This window comes from Temnothorax nylanderi, unplaced genomic scaffold (genome assembly GCF_030848795.1).
Source record: "Temnothorax nylanderi isolate EJ_2023f unplaced genomic scaffold, tnyl_v1.0 TNYL_tig0340_pilon, whole genome shotgun sequence".
Lineage (NCBI taxonomy): Eukaryota > Metazoa > Arthropoda > Insecta > Hymenoptera > Formicidae > Temnothorax > Temnothorax nylanderi.
The window spans coordinates 31,232-44,917 of NW_027249402.1; the positions used below are offsets into that span (position 1 = coordinate 31,232).

Consider the following 13,686-nt stretch of genomic DNA (forward strand, 5'->3'; position numbering starts at 1 on the left):
CTTTTGGCCAAATAAAATCAAAATAATCGATTCTGACTCTATATGTCAAAATAAAAAAATAAAAATATGACTCTAATGACTAGGGCACTCTTATGAGCTCTCGTGCTCTAACAGTCTCGTTACGATTACAAAATAATTATCGTCATGCATCACAATTACATGATAAGTCTTATCCTCTATATGTACTGTTATTCTTATCGCAACAAAGCTATATCTAACCATTATTATAGTATTTAGCTCGTTTGGAAGAGCTTTCGATTAATAAGATAATAAACTATATGAATATTAAAATATATGACTTTTGTCATAATAAGGTAAGTATAGTAAGTAGTGACAGGAGTCACTCGCAAGGTAAGTATATCGTCATCAAAAAGGGAACTTTTTCCTTTTATTACGCTTTTATATTTTAATTCCTTTAATCATGTCCCTTTCTATGTTTCAGCTCTCCGACCAACCTTTAGTTCTGTGACTCTGCTGTTGTGACGTCATCAGGCTGCATCAGTTGACTGCTTTGCATCAGTTGCTCGACTTCTGGTGCCTCGCCGTCGCTGCTGTCCAAAGGTATCGTGATGTCTAGGCTCGTATCATTATCGTTAGGGTCAGTTTCGGGATTAGGAGTCGAGAAACGGATCTGGGTATCGATTGATTTGATCGCCGCCTTCGTCTTGACGGGTTCTCGTACCGGTGTCACCTCTCGTCCTGCTGTCCCTTGGCTCGATCTCTGGGATGTCATCGTTGGAACGGATGAAGTCGATGAAGCCGTCTGAGTTTTTACAGGCGGTTTCAAGGGAGGGTCTGGTGGAGAGGATAGAGGAAGTGTTGAGAAAGATGAGAAGTAGAGTTAGAGTGGGAAAGGAGCTGGGGGAGAGTTTCTGGCAAGAGGGGTGAGGCAGGGATGTCCGCTGAGCCCGCTGCTATTCATCATACTGTTGGCTGACCTGGAGGAGGAGATGAAGAAAGTTAAGTGGGGTGGAATCAGGCTGGGAGAAGAGAGGGTGTATGACCTGGAGTTTGCGGACGACATAGTGCTGCTAGCGGAGGGGGAGGATGAAATGAGAAGTATGATGGAGAGGCTGGAGAGATACCTGGACAAGAAGAGGTTGGAATTAAACGCGGAGAAGACCAAGATTATGGGATTTAGAAAAGGAGGAGGAAGGGTGGTGAAAAAGGTTTGGTGGTGGAAAGGAAGAAAAGTGGAGGAGGTGAAGGAGTTCCGATACCTGGGGTATACGCTACAAAGGAACGGAGGACAAGAGGCGCATGTGAAAAAAAGGGTTAAGAAGGCGGCGGCGGTAATGGGGCAAGTGTGGGGGATAGGGAAAAGGAGATTTGGGAAGGACTGGGGGAGAAGGCTCTGGCTATTCGACAAGCTGATTTGGACGGTAATGGGGTATGGAGTGGAAATATGGGGGTGGGAAGAGAGAGAGGGAATGGAAAGGTTGGAGGAAAGATATTTGAGATGGGTGTTGGGAGTGGATAGGAGGACGCCGGGATATTTGGTGAGGGAGGAGTTGCAGAGAGAAAAATTAAGAAGTAGGGCGGGCAGGAGGGCGTGGGGTTACGAAAGAAGGCTGGAGGAGGGAGGAAGAAGCAAGCTGGCGAGAAGGTGTTGGGAGGAGGTGAAGGAAAGAACGGGGAAGAGAGGGGAAATCTCGAGTTGGGAAGAAGGCAGGAGGAAGTTCCTGAATGATAGAGGCTTGTGGGAGGAGGGAGAGAGGGAGAGAAGGGGGGAGGAAGAGACAAGACTAGAGGAGATGGTGAGGTGGGAAAGGGAGGTACAAAGAACAGAGAGATGAAAGAAAATAAAAGAGTCCAAATACAACAAATGGTATAAGGAAGTAAAAGAGGAGGGAATACCGGAGTACCTTGCGACCGCCCCCTTCCAAGTCCTCACGCCGTTCTAGGATGGGATCGCCTCGAGTGCTACTCCGCCGAATGGACGCACCCGAGGTGGATCCGATCCCTGCCACCGGCACCACGGCCCCGCCATCGGAGCCGCAGGCGAGCTTTAGCGAGATATCGGAGGTCCAAGAGGTGGCGCTCCCGGCGCTACCGCCAGTCCCCATGATGTCGGCTCTCCAGATGCCGATCTTGACACCCACGCCACCGCCGCTCATGGACGAGATAATAGCGGCCATGGGCTATGGCTTACCGATTGGTCCGGAGGATCAGCCTTCGGACGATTTCCAGAGCCCGTCCGGCGATGAGGAGCAGGACGACGAGGCGTGGAGGCCCGGAGCGTTAGGCGAGAAAAACGGGTCCGCGATCCGAGGCGACAAGACGCGTAGAATAAATTAAGTTTCCGTTTCCTTTGACTCGCGTCGATAATAGCAATTATGTCTCGTTTGGTTTTCCTTATGGTTTTGGTTAGTTTGGGTTTCTTTACGGTATTGCCTCGAGATTAGATTTAAGATAGTATGTAAGTCCCGCGTGCCCATATGGCTATCTTTTGCGTGTTCAGCCGACGCGGCTTAATTAGGTTAAATTTTGGTTAATAGATCGCTGACCGAGTAAGACAGGTTTATTTTGCATTTTATTTAGACGGTTCACTATCTCAATGACGTTTATTTTCGCGCACAAAGGTCGGCGCCATAATTCGTGCGCATATTAGGTGAACCGCGACAATCTCCAGGAATAAAGGTTCGGAAGTTCATCACCCGGACCTGGTACACACGCCTACAAGGTCGGCGTCGTCGACGGAACACTAAGTCCGAAGGAGGATATATTCTCCAGGAACAGAGGCCCGAATCACAACTTACGGGACCTAGTAGACACGTCCATAAGGTTGGTGTCGTCGGCAGGTCACTAGTTCCTACGTGGAATATCTTCCACAGGAACAGAGATCCGAAACCATCTCCGAAGGACCTGGTAGACGCAGATATAAGATCGACAAAGGTCGAAATCGTAACCCACGGGACCTGGGGGACACGCCCACCGGGTCGACGTCAGCGGCAGGCGATGACAAGTACACCCGGACATCTTCCACGGGGAATTGACCCGGAATCGTCATCAGGGGCATCTCCAACGAGGTGCGCACGGGTCGGCGTCAACGGCAGGCAACAACGAGTACACCCGGACATCTTCCACGGGGAATTGGCCCGGAATCGTCATCGGGGGCATCTCCGACGAGGTGCGCACGGGTCGGCGTCAACGGCGCCGAAGAGCGGCCAAAGGTGAAAACCTGGTGCAGCGGTGACGATGGAGGAGGAGCCCCACGTTGTACTACGTATGGAAATTTCCACCCGGAAGCCTCGAGAAGGAAGCCACGGGGGGCGGTCGTGATGATCACGCGAGACGGTGTGGGTACGCGTGCGAAAACATGCAAAAACTGCGAGAGAAAGTTGTGACGTCACGGCGAACGGCGAAAACAACCCGAGAGTAGGGATGGTTCGGCATAGTGGGGAGCCACCGCGAGATACAGGGCTCGAGGCAGTCTCCCGAGTATAGCCATAGCGAACGGACGTGTCTTGAGATAGTAGCGTATAGTGCGAACATAGATTACGACGATAGTTATCGGAGATACTTAACAATCGGGAACTCCCGCGTAATTGCGCGTTAAATACTCGCTCGACAATAGCGAGAGGTACTTAGTTACCAAAGTAACATTCAGTGATAATTGAATATAGCGGTGACGAATAAGTGCGTATCGAGTATACTACCATCGTGGACATCGAGTCTCGCGACTACAAGATATTGTACGAACAGCGTTGCTTGTTGTATTTAATCGGCTGAGATCAATAACATGATTGATTGCGAGGATTTTGTATCATAAAGCGCGATACACACCGAAGTGCGGTGACTCCATTGTGAAGCATCTTTATGAAGTTGTGAAAAGACCTGTAGAGTTGAAATAACGATCTGAAATTAAAGAATTGTTAATTCTGAAACAAAGTCTCAAGATTAATTATACAATTATTCGTACTTACCTTCTACTTACCTTGTCCATCGGCGATGATCCATCGTTGTCCATCGGCGATCCGGTATGCGATAAACCGAGGATCCGGGGAAGTCCAGCAGCGGCGATGATCCATCCGGGGCAGGAACCTGAAACAAAAGAAGAGTATTAGTACATTAATAATATTAATTAGCGAGACATATGGTGATCCGGTATGCGATAAGGCGAGGATCCGGGGAACCAGAGCAGCGGTGATGATCCATCCTGGGACGTCATCCTAAAACAAATAAAATAATATTAGCATCCGGTTAATAATCGGGGCGATAAGCGAACTTACCTTCTCGGTAGTCAGAGGTCAAACCGAGTGGCCACCGTTCGATGGGAAGATAACCACGCAAATCGGGCTCAACTTGTACCGTCCGGTCACAACCTAAAGAAAGGGTGGGGGGAAAGCAGGTGGAGAAGGGTAGCGAGATTTAGGCTGGGGAACGAAATGAGGGCGGGCAGATATTGGGAGGAGGAGGTGAGAAATTTATGCAGACTATGCGAGGGGGAGGAGGAGACGTGGGAGCATACGTGGGAGCGTTGTAGGGATTGGGACGAAGGGGAGGGGAGTTGGCAGGAGGCGAGAAGATGGGTGCTGGGAGAAGGGGGGGAGGGGGAAGAGTGGATGAAGGAGATCAAGAAGGAGAGGAACAAGAAGGGATACGTGGAAGGGCTGGGAGAAGGGGAGGAGGGAGGTATGATTGAGGAGAGAGTGAGAGAAAATGAGTGGTATGCCGATGATAATAATAGTAATAAATAATAATATATTTTGATAATACAATTTTCAGATGCCAATTCAAATAGAAATAAGGAAAACATTCCAAACGACAATGCATTAAAGCACAAAGCAGTGGATGAAGAAAATTGTATAAAAGTCTGTCACTTTTAAATAATAATCATCTGTCGATTTTAAAATCAATACTATCTGAAATAAAGTAAGTGCTATTTATATATGAGCATATAATTTAACATTCTAATAAAATATAAATAAACAAATATAATTTTTAGAGAAATAAAAAAGGGACAAGATAAAATATTGGAAAAAATAAATAATTTGGAAAACAAACAAAAAGTAGTAAAGATATTATACGAGCTGTTCAGCAATTGAACCTTCCGGTGCAAACTGTAGAACAGTTTCAGATTTTAATAAAAAACGAAAAAGAATTATCCATTTTGGTAAGTTAAAATATAATGCTTTTGAATTAAATGTGTGTATATATATACACGTACATGACACAATATTTTATCCTTCTTGGGGGACTGAACATTTCAAATGCATTAGATGGCTTCTTGAAGGCAAGTGTAACGGACAAATTAATTAAGACATCTTTCACATGGAAAGAGGGTGAAAAAAAATTCGGTTTCGGGAAACGCATTTAAGTCTACAATATTATGGTAAAAATTACTTTATATTATTTTATTTTAGGTATGACGCACCCTTTAGACCAGAGTGGAAAAATATTGCTTCTGGAGCGGCATTTTCCCACTTCTGATCTACGTATATACTTATATTAATGTTGTTACAATTTTAACTCATCATTATTAATTAATACGTTTCCAATTTTTTTTGTTTCAGTCAATTTTTGAGTTGAAAATAAATTTAAAATGTGACAAAGCAAATCCTTAACTTAATTATATGAACATATTTTTATTGCAGGTGCTCTCCGACAAATCGAACAATTTAAAAATACCTCTGTTAAAGAGTTTGAATTGGAAATGGCCAAAGTAATAAAAAATGCGCAGCAGCGTCACTACATGGTTCAACAAAGAACAGTGCAAGGAAGCTCCAGTGCCACAGTATATACAGTATGTACAGTATATACAGTAGCGCAACTCTCTGTCGGCACTTTTGATGTTAGCGTGGATGAAAATGAACTGCATATGCGCGTGCGAGGTATGTAACCAATCAGAGCACCGATAATAATCTGTCTCACTTCCTCTCACTGTTATAAGTTTCTCTCTCTTTCTAATTTATCGTTGCGTGTCAGACGCGCGCGTTTGAAAAAAGCACGTATTTGATGATTGGGATAATGTATGGAAACGCATGTTTGACGTGCGTTATAACGCGCGGAAATGCATGCATAAACAACAAGGGTTACATTTGAGATAGAAATAAAACATTATGTACAACCAGACGCGCGCTATATATTTATTTATTGGCACTATATATTTTTTAATTATATATATATATATATATATATACATATAGGTATATACAAAATACAGATAAATTTTAATAATTTGTATAGCAATTGTACAAATGTGCCATATTACTTCTTCGTGTTATACACGAGTTGTATAACACAAATCAATAAATTATTTATGCTATCATTGCAATATTTAAACGGTCACAAAAGGAAATATCAAGGAAATATTAAGAAAATTATATAATACAACTTGTAACTTAATTTTATCTAATTCTTTTTATTCACAATGACAACTATGTATATGTATATAGGTATATGTATATGTGACAAATGTATAAACTCTCAAGTTACATGATTTCTGCAATGATAATTGCAATAACAAAGTAAACGAAATGAAAGAACTAATAAAAGTTAAATCTGTTACATGCCCTTTTAAAAAGCGGATAAAAAGTATGTAAATAAGTTGATGACTCGTGTTGGCAATATTCTGTGAAACAAAAAAGAAAAAAAATATAAAAATTATTAAATAATAAAAAAATAAACAAAACATACAAAGACTTATTGTTAATTATATAAATAATACAATAATATATATGTAAATATCATGCAAATTAAAGAATAGTAAAACAAAATAATAAATAATAAAAAGTGCATAAGATGTAAAAAGAATGTTAAATATAGTTTAAGTAAAAGATAGTGTGTATAAAAATGCAAATAGTAGGGGAGACCGGGGCTAAAAGGTCAACGGGGTTGAAGCGTCAAATCAAATATCTCGGAACCTGTATATTGTGTGAACTCGCTATTAACATTGTAAACGCTGCTCATGGTACCCATGTGACCAACGGAGTTTCGGCAGGTTACCTGCCGTATTATGATTTTTACGAGGGCAAACGTGTTTTCGGAAGGTGAAAGTTACATTTTCTGCGCGTGGAAATTTTGTAATATCTGCAATAATATTTGCTCTCCAAATCTCGAGGTACGTGATTATAAAGAGTAATGCATGCTGAACACGAATCCAGTGTAGTTTTTTCATTATCGTTGATGTCTAATATTTGGTGGGCGATCAAACCTGAAACTTGTGTTTGGGGCTAATCGGTCAGTAAGCAGTCCAGATGCATTTCCAAGGCATTTCCGGGCATTTCCAGGCTCACTGCATATGGAATATGGATGAGACGGGAATTACAACCATTCAGACACCGAATAGAGTCATCGGACGTCGAGGAGTGAAACAAGTCGGGCGAGTGACTTCTGCGGAAAGAGGAACCCTCGTAACTATTTTTTAATAATGTTTCGCATAAAAATTTTAAATAAATTTTTATATTTTTCTTTTAAAAAACAATTATTAAAATGTATCCTATTATTTTTCAGGATTAGATGTACGTATATGTATTGAAAATGCAGTGTGACGTTTAAACCCCGGCATTTTTGAGATTTCAATTTTTCCACCGTTGTCGTTTTTGCTCTATACCGGTTAAACAAAGCGACGTAGACAAAAATTTTCTATATAAATTTTGTAGCTAAAGGTTCACTCTTTACAGTGATATACCACATTTAACTAAAATTATTTATTTTGTTGTTAAAAATCGGCACCGAAAAAAAACTGACCTTTTAGCCCCGGTCTCCCCTATATTGAAGTCATATTTCTTTGAAAAAATTTTATTCTAGTGTACAATTTCACGAAATATATAAAACAAGTACAATATGCAAATAATGAAGAAAAGTAGCTAAAACAGAATCATAGATAGCTTACACCAACCAAACACATAGTAAATCTTCTTCCTTTATGATGGCACCTAGCCCCACCGGGGCTAATACGACCAGTTAGAAAACACAAGTAATATATGTATGTATATCAATAACAAAGTCAGTTCCAAGCATACATATATAAAACAGAAATTTACATTGACAAATATTAATAAATGAAAATAAAAGAATGTCATACTAAAGTTAAAAGTATACAATAATAAAAATATGCAATTTGTGTAAAACAACAAAATGTCTTGACTCCTAATATTCCTATACCTAAAATATATTTATTAATTTCTTGTGTCCAACTCAATCATTGATCCGTACTTCAGTTACTCGATCCAACTCAGTACGAACCAAAGAAAGAGTGGTAAAGAAAGTAACAATATTTACAGTTAAAAATTTAATATTTAATACTTATAACACTGTATGTAACTATAAAATCTATTTATTATAAACATAGCATGCAAACAGATAATAAAGATTAAGAAAATTATAAGAGTTGTTATAACCATGACCATAAACTGTTATAACATAAACACGTGAAAGTATATGCTCGCAAATACAATTTCACAATCAATTATACACTTAAGAAATATATATTAGTAATGGTGTATAAAAATAAAACTGTCTGTAAAACTGTGTGTGTGAAATAAAGAAAGCAATATATATTTTATATGAAAGAAAAGACTTATAAATGTAAAATATTCAAAAGTTTTCTGTTTCTTTTACCAATACGTTTACATGCCTTATTATGTTGTTTTAAAGTATAATAAATGCGCATACGGAAAAATAATTTTATTAAATAAATTGTTGGGAAATGTGGACACGGCGCTTCAAAAGTTACATTCTGTGCAAGTTGAAATAAATAGATACCAATGTTCTTTTTAAAGCAATTACTTTCAAACGTTTTCACAAATATTTCCTCTAATTGATGTAGGGGAGAATGGGGAAATTACAGTCATCAGGCAATGCCGGTCACCTGTATTTTACATAATCCAACAGTTATATCAAACTTTTTTTGTCTCTATCCGTTTACATACATGATTATCGAGTAAATTATTATGCCGTGCCTATTAAACCAACATAAATTAATAAAAATCTGGTGATTCTTATTTTACGCCCTTTTTCTTATAAAAATCGATGTACATTTAATAAGGGTTTTGCGAAATTTTTAGTAGTTAAAATTACATCTAACCGTTATTTATGACTTTTTTGGTTCTTTAGGTTCTTTAGCTTCCATTTTGCCCATATTAAAACGATGGCATCGTATAAATATATTATTATTAATATTACAAATTCACTCGGTTTTTGGGGTAACGGTAGTCGCTCGCACGGGGAAATTGCAGTCGTGGCGCACTTGTTAACCATCGGGCACATGCCTGCAAACGTCGAGTGACAGCGTAACGCCGGAATTTTAGGTTAAAATTTCAATTTTTCTGTTAATCATTAATTGTAATTATATTTTCAATTTAAGATGCCTCGTTGTAGACCAAGAAAAACCGAAAGAGGAAAATGGTCCTCAGACGAGCTCAGAGCAGCTATCGGGGCAGTAAAAGCTGGAATTCCGCTGACCGCGGTTATCCAAGAGGCGACCGTAATTATCCCACACGTCGGACAATTGCGGTCAATTCAGAGATTTTTATAATCAATGCAGGTTTAATTATTTATTAGCTTACTTGACTTTTATGCTTCTACTTTCGAAGAATGATTGATGAAGTATCCGTCAACTATTCCATTTTAGTTCTAAAGACATTTCTTTTTTAGAAAATAAGAAATAATTCTTACTGACTGCAATTCCCCCATTCTCCCCTATATAAGCACAAAAATTATTACTTGGTAAATTTAATTTTCCAAAAGAATTTTCCTCTGTATTGTAAGCTCGGAAAGAACAATACAAAGCAGTATCATCTAAAGCCGTAATCACACTACGGGTTGCGGGCTCGGTTGCGGTTGAGGTTACGGTTGAGTGTTGGAAACCAACCAATCAGAACGAAGCAGTTCGCCGGCTAGGTTGCAGGTTATACGGGTTGCGGGCTCGGTTGCGGTTGAGGTTACTTACGGTTGAGTGTTGAAAACTAACCTAACAATGTCACAAATTATTGAACTAATTATCAAAGAGCGAAAACGCAGAATTGCGTCTGCGTGTCTGTTGCTTTTTGCATTAGCAGATGAAAAAGTATATAGTCGTTCTGTGTGGACCAAGCCGTATTTGTTGCGAAGAAAGCATCGTGGTATGCATCATAACCTATTTCTGGAACTTGCGCTTGAAGATCCAAATCGATTTCGTAGGTAAGAGTTTATTGTGTAATTAATTAAAATATATACAAATATATTAAATAATCTTAAAAAAATAAACACAAAGATTAGTTTGACTTAAAAACAATAATAACTTGAATCATAATTACAGATGTCTGCGAATGAACATTGATGTCTTTCAATATCTTGAAAGAATTGCACCTTTTATTGAAAAGAAGACAACACATTTGAGGGAAAGTATACCTCCTGCTGAGAGGCTCTCTGTCACCTTGCGTCATTTGGCTACTGGTATGATATCTTATGCAAGTACAATATAATACCTACATATTTCTTTTGTGAAATAATTAATTATGTTTTAATTTGCAGGAGAATCACAGGAATCACTTAGCCTACAGTTCAGAATTGGTCAAAGCACAATATCGTCAATAATAAGAGAAGTATGTGCAGCATTGATCAGTATTTTAAAAGATGAATTTTTCCGAATGCCAACATCTGCAGAAGAATGGAATATTGTTGCGAACGATTTTGGACAGAGATGGAATTTTCATCATTGCATCGGTGCAATGGATGGGAAACATGTGCGAATAGATCCTCCTTTTTTATCGGAATCAGCCTATTACAATTATAAAGATTTTTATAGTATTGTATTATTGGCTGTCGTCGATGCACAATTGAGATTTATATACACTGATCTAGGCACCAATGGGAGAATGAGTGATTCCTACATATGGAATAAATGTAGCCTGAAATCTCATTTGTACAGCAATAATTTTCCTTTGCCTCAACCATCTCCACTTCCTGGACGTGTCACCAATTTTCCATATGTATTGGTTGGTGATGAGATTTTTCCTCTGACAACAAAATTACTTATTCCATATCCAAAAGATCAATGTCGCAATCGGTTAGACAGGTCAGAGAGTTTTTAATTACAGGTATGATCTAAATCTTCATATTATGAATCCCAGTTATGAATTGGATGAAAATTGACACATTATAGATATTAATGTTAATCAGAGATGTCAATATAATTATGTGCTACTGTTACGTCCAACCCCAGGATTAGGGTAAGAAAAACTGGGAGGCAAAGGAAAGGCCAACCAGGGTGGTCGGGGTAAGGAAGGACGCAACTAAAAGCTTAAGAATATCGCTCGCAGGTACACGCTCTGAGGCGCGTGACGCGAGCCCGAACGCACTTTCGATGGCTCAGGAAGGGTCAACGTCCGTAAGGGCGGTAGGACGCCTTCCGTGAGCGGTGCGATCGTTGGTCCTCTTTCGAGTCAGGGAATTCAATCCCTTTAACTCAGGATCGGACCTCGTGTGATTTCGAAAGGATGATGGTACAGGGTTAGGTCTTATTTAAAATAAAAGGAACATTTAATTAAATCTTAAAACAAATTAACATTTATTACAAATAAATAGTACGTGTTGCTGACATAGAACTAACTGATATTTGTTACAATTAAATGATGTTTGTTACTGATTAAGATTACATGAATCTAACTGTGTGTGTGTGTGTGTGTGTGTGTGTGTGTGTGTGTGTGTGTGTGTGTGTGTGATGTATATATGTAATTATAATTTTATAGTATGAGGGTGTTAATTACTAATCGAGGGTAACTACTACGGGATCGTCTTCTTGGTCGGGAATGTCAACCGTGGAGGCGGTCGAGGGGGTCGGGGACGAGGTTCGGGAAGAGGAGGGGGAATCGGGAGGTTCTAACAAAGAGGCTGGGTCGGGGTTGACGGGAACCACGCGATAAGGGGGACCCGACAAACTGGGCGAGAAAGTGCGGGAACATGGCGAGATGGTAGGATGATAGGGCGAGGTGGGACGACGGGGCGATCCTCCTGTGAGGAACAGGGTTCCTCCAAAAAGGCTGGTAGAGGCGGTGGAGTGGCGAGACACGAGGGACCGGGGCTAATTTGTTGTTTTTCTAATTTCCTTCGCTCTTGGTGCTTCCGACGATCATGCTCGTGTTTTACGGCCCTTCGAGATTTCTTAAAGGGGGGACCGCGGGAATCCACTACAAGTTAATAGCTTGTTAATTGTTTTAAAACCGTTAACCGCGGGGAAGTCGACTCGGTTTGGAGGGATTAGAATTAAAAAGAGGGGATTTGGTGAGGTTCCCAGCAGCGAAAGGAAAGGAGATTACTCCGAGCCCGCCGATGTATCAGCTGACTCAGGAATAATACAGAAAAAGATTACTCCGAGCCCGCCGATGAATCAGCTAACTCAGGAATAATATAAAAAAAAAGGATTACTCCGAGCCCGCCGATGAATCAGCTAACTCAGGAATAATATAAAAGAGGATTACTCCGAGCCCGCCGATGAATCAGCTAACTTAGGAATAATATAAAAAAAAAAAGGATTACTCCGAGCCCGCCGATGAGTCAGCTAACTCAGGAATAATATAAAAAAGATTACTCCGAGCCCGCCGATGAATCAGCTAACTCAGGAATAATATAAAAAAAAAGGATTACTCCGAGCCCGCCGATGAATCAGCTAACTCAGGAATAATATATAAAAAAAAAAGAACCAAAAGGGGCTAGAGGATTTGAAGGATCATGTACCCGAGAGACTTTCCGAACACAAAAATTAAGGGGAAATAAGAGGAAGTGTGTATACGACTTACTACTTGGTGAATTTGGAGGGGGCCTCCTCGTCGATGAGCCTTGGTTGAGGGATGAGACGGAGTAGATCGTGTGCGGTTTGATGTCCGGCACTGACTTTACAATAAATGCTGAATCGTGACTCAAAACGGAGGAGATCACGATTATAATGCCGAGAAACCACGAGACTAAACTTGGGAGGCTTGAGGAGACTCGGAAGATTTTGAGAGGGAGTGCCGCAATGTCAGGGTTTATATAGGAAAATGTAAGGAATGGAAGGGGTGGATTTCATGTGGGGTGTGTCTGGTTTTCATTTTTGGGATTTTTGGTTGGTGGGATTCTTCTAATTCTGTTTAGAAAATTTCTTATTGGGCGAGATGTTTCTTGCCCAAGAGGTAGATTTTAAGTTTTTCACCTATCCTAGAGAGCTAGAGACTGTTATCGGTTTTCACGGCCGTTTATTGGTGAGTAAGGCCCCCACTGCCTTATTGGGGGTGCAACTCATCGCTTCTCCCAGTGTCGCATTACGCATTTGTTTTCGACTATCGCCGATTTTCCTTTTATTAGGGGTCCTTATTTATCTCGCGACCCTGTTCTTATGTTAGCAGACGATCCATACCTCTCGATCTTAAGTGCAAACAGAAACTTCCACCATGTGTATTTTAAAATACGTGTTAGGCTTGGTTTCTGTTTGTCGGAAACATCGTACGAGCAAACCTCGCTCGATGCAATAAAGATCTTTACCAATTTTATCTGCGACTAAGGCCCCTTTCGCGCGTCATGTCGCCGGGTGGGCCAGACAACTGGTAGAATTCGTCTGGGAGGTCGCTTTTAGTTCCTCAAGCAAATAGGCAGTTTGATCGTAAAAAAAAAGGAATGCGAGGAGATCAAACCTCGCTCGCCGATCGATAACCGTCTGCGCTTAGTTTACTTATCTTAAACCTAAGGGCTATCTTAGGTACCTAAGAATTCTCGCGAAAAAGGGGA

General features: G+C 40.4%; 1 protein-coding gene and 1 pseudogene across 1 annotated transcript; both read left to right on the forward strand.

The window, feature by feature from the left end:
* Positions 1-4,388: 4,388 nt before the first annotated feature.
* On the forward strand, positions 4,389-9,389 carry LOC139781464 (uncharacterized; annotated as a pseudogene).
* An 864-nt stretch (positions 9,390-10,253) lies between these two features.
* LOC139781471 (uncharacterized) lies at positions 10,254-11,018 on the forward strand. The gene is made up of 2 exons (XM_071720327.1): positions 10,254-10,380; positions 10,459-11,018. The coding sequence occupies exons 1-2, from the start codon at positions 10,254-10,256 to the stop codon at positions 11,016-11,018; spliced, it is 687 nt and encodes a 228-aa protein (XP_071576428.1).
* Positions 11,019-13,686: the final 2,668 nt, after the last annotated feature.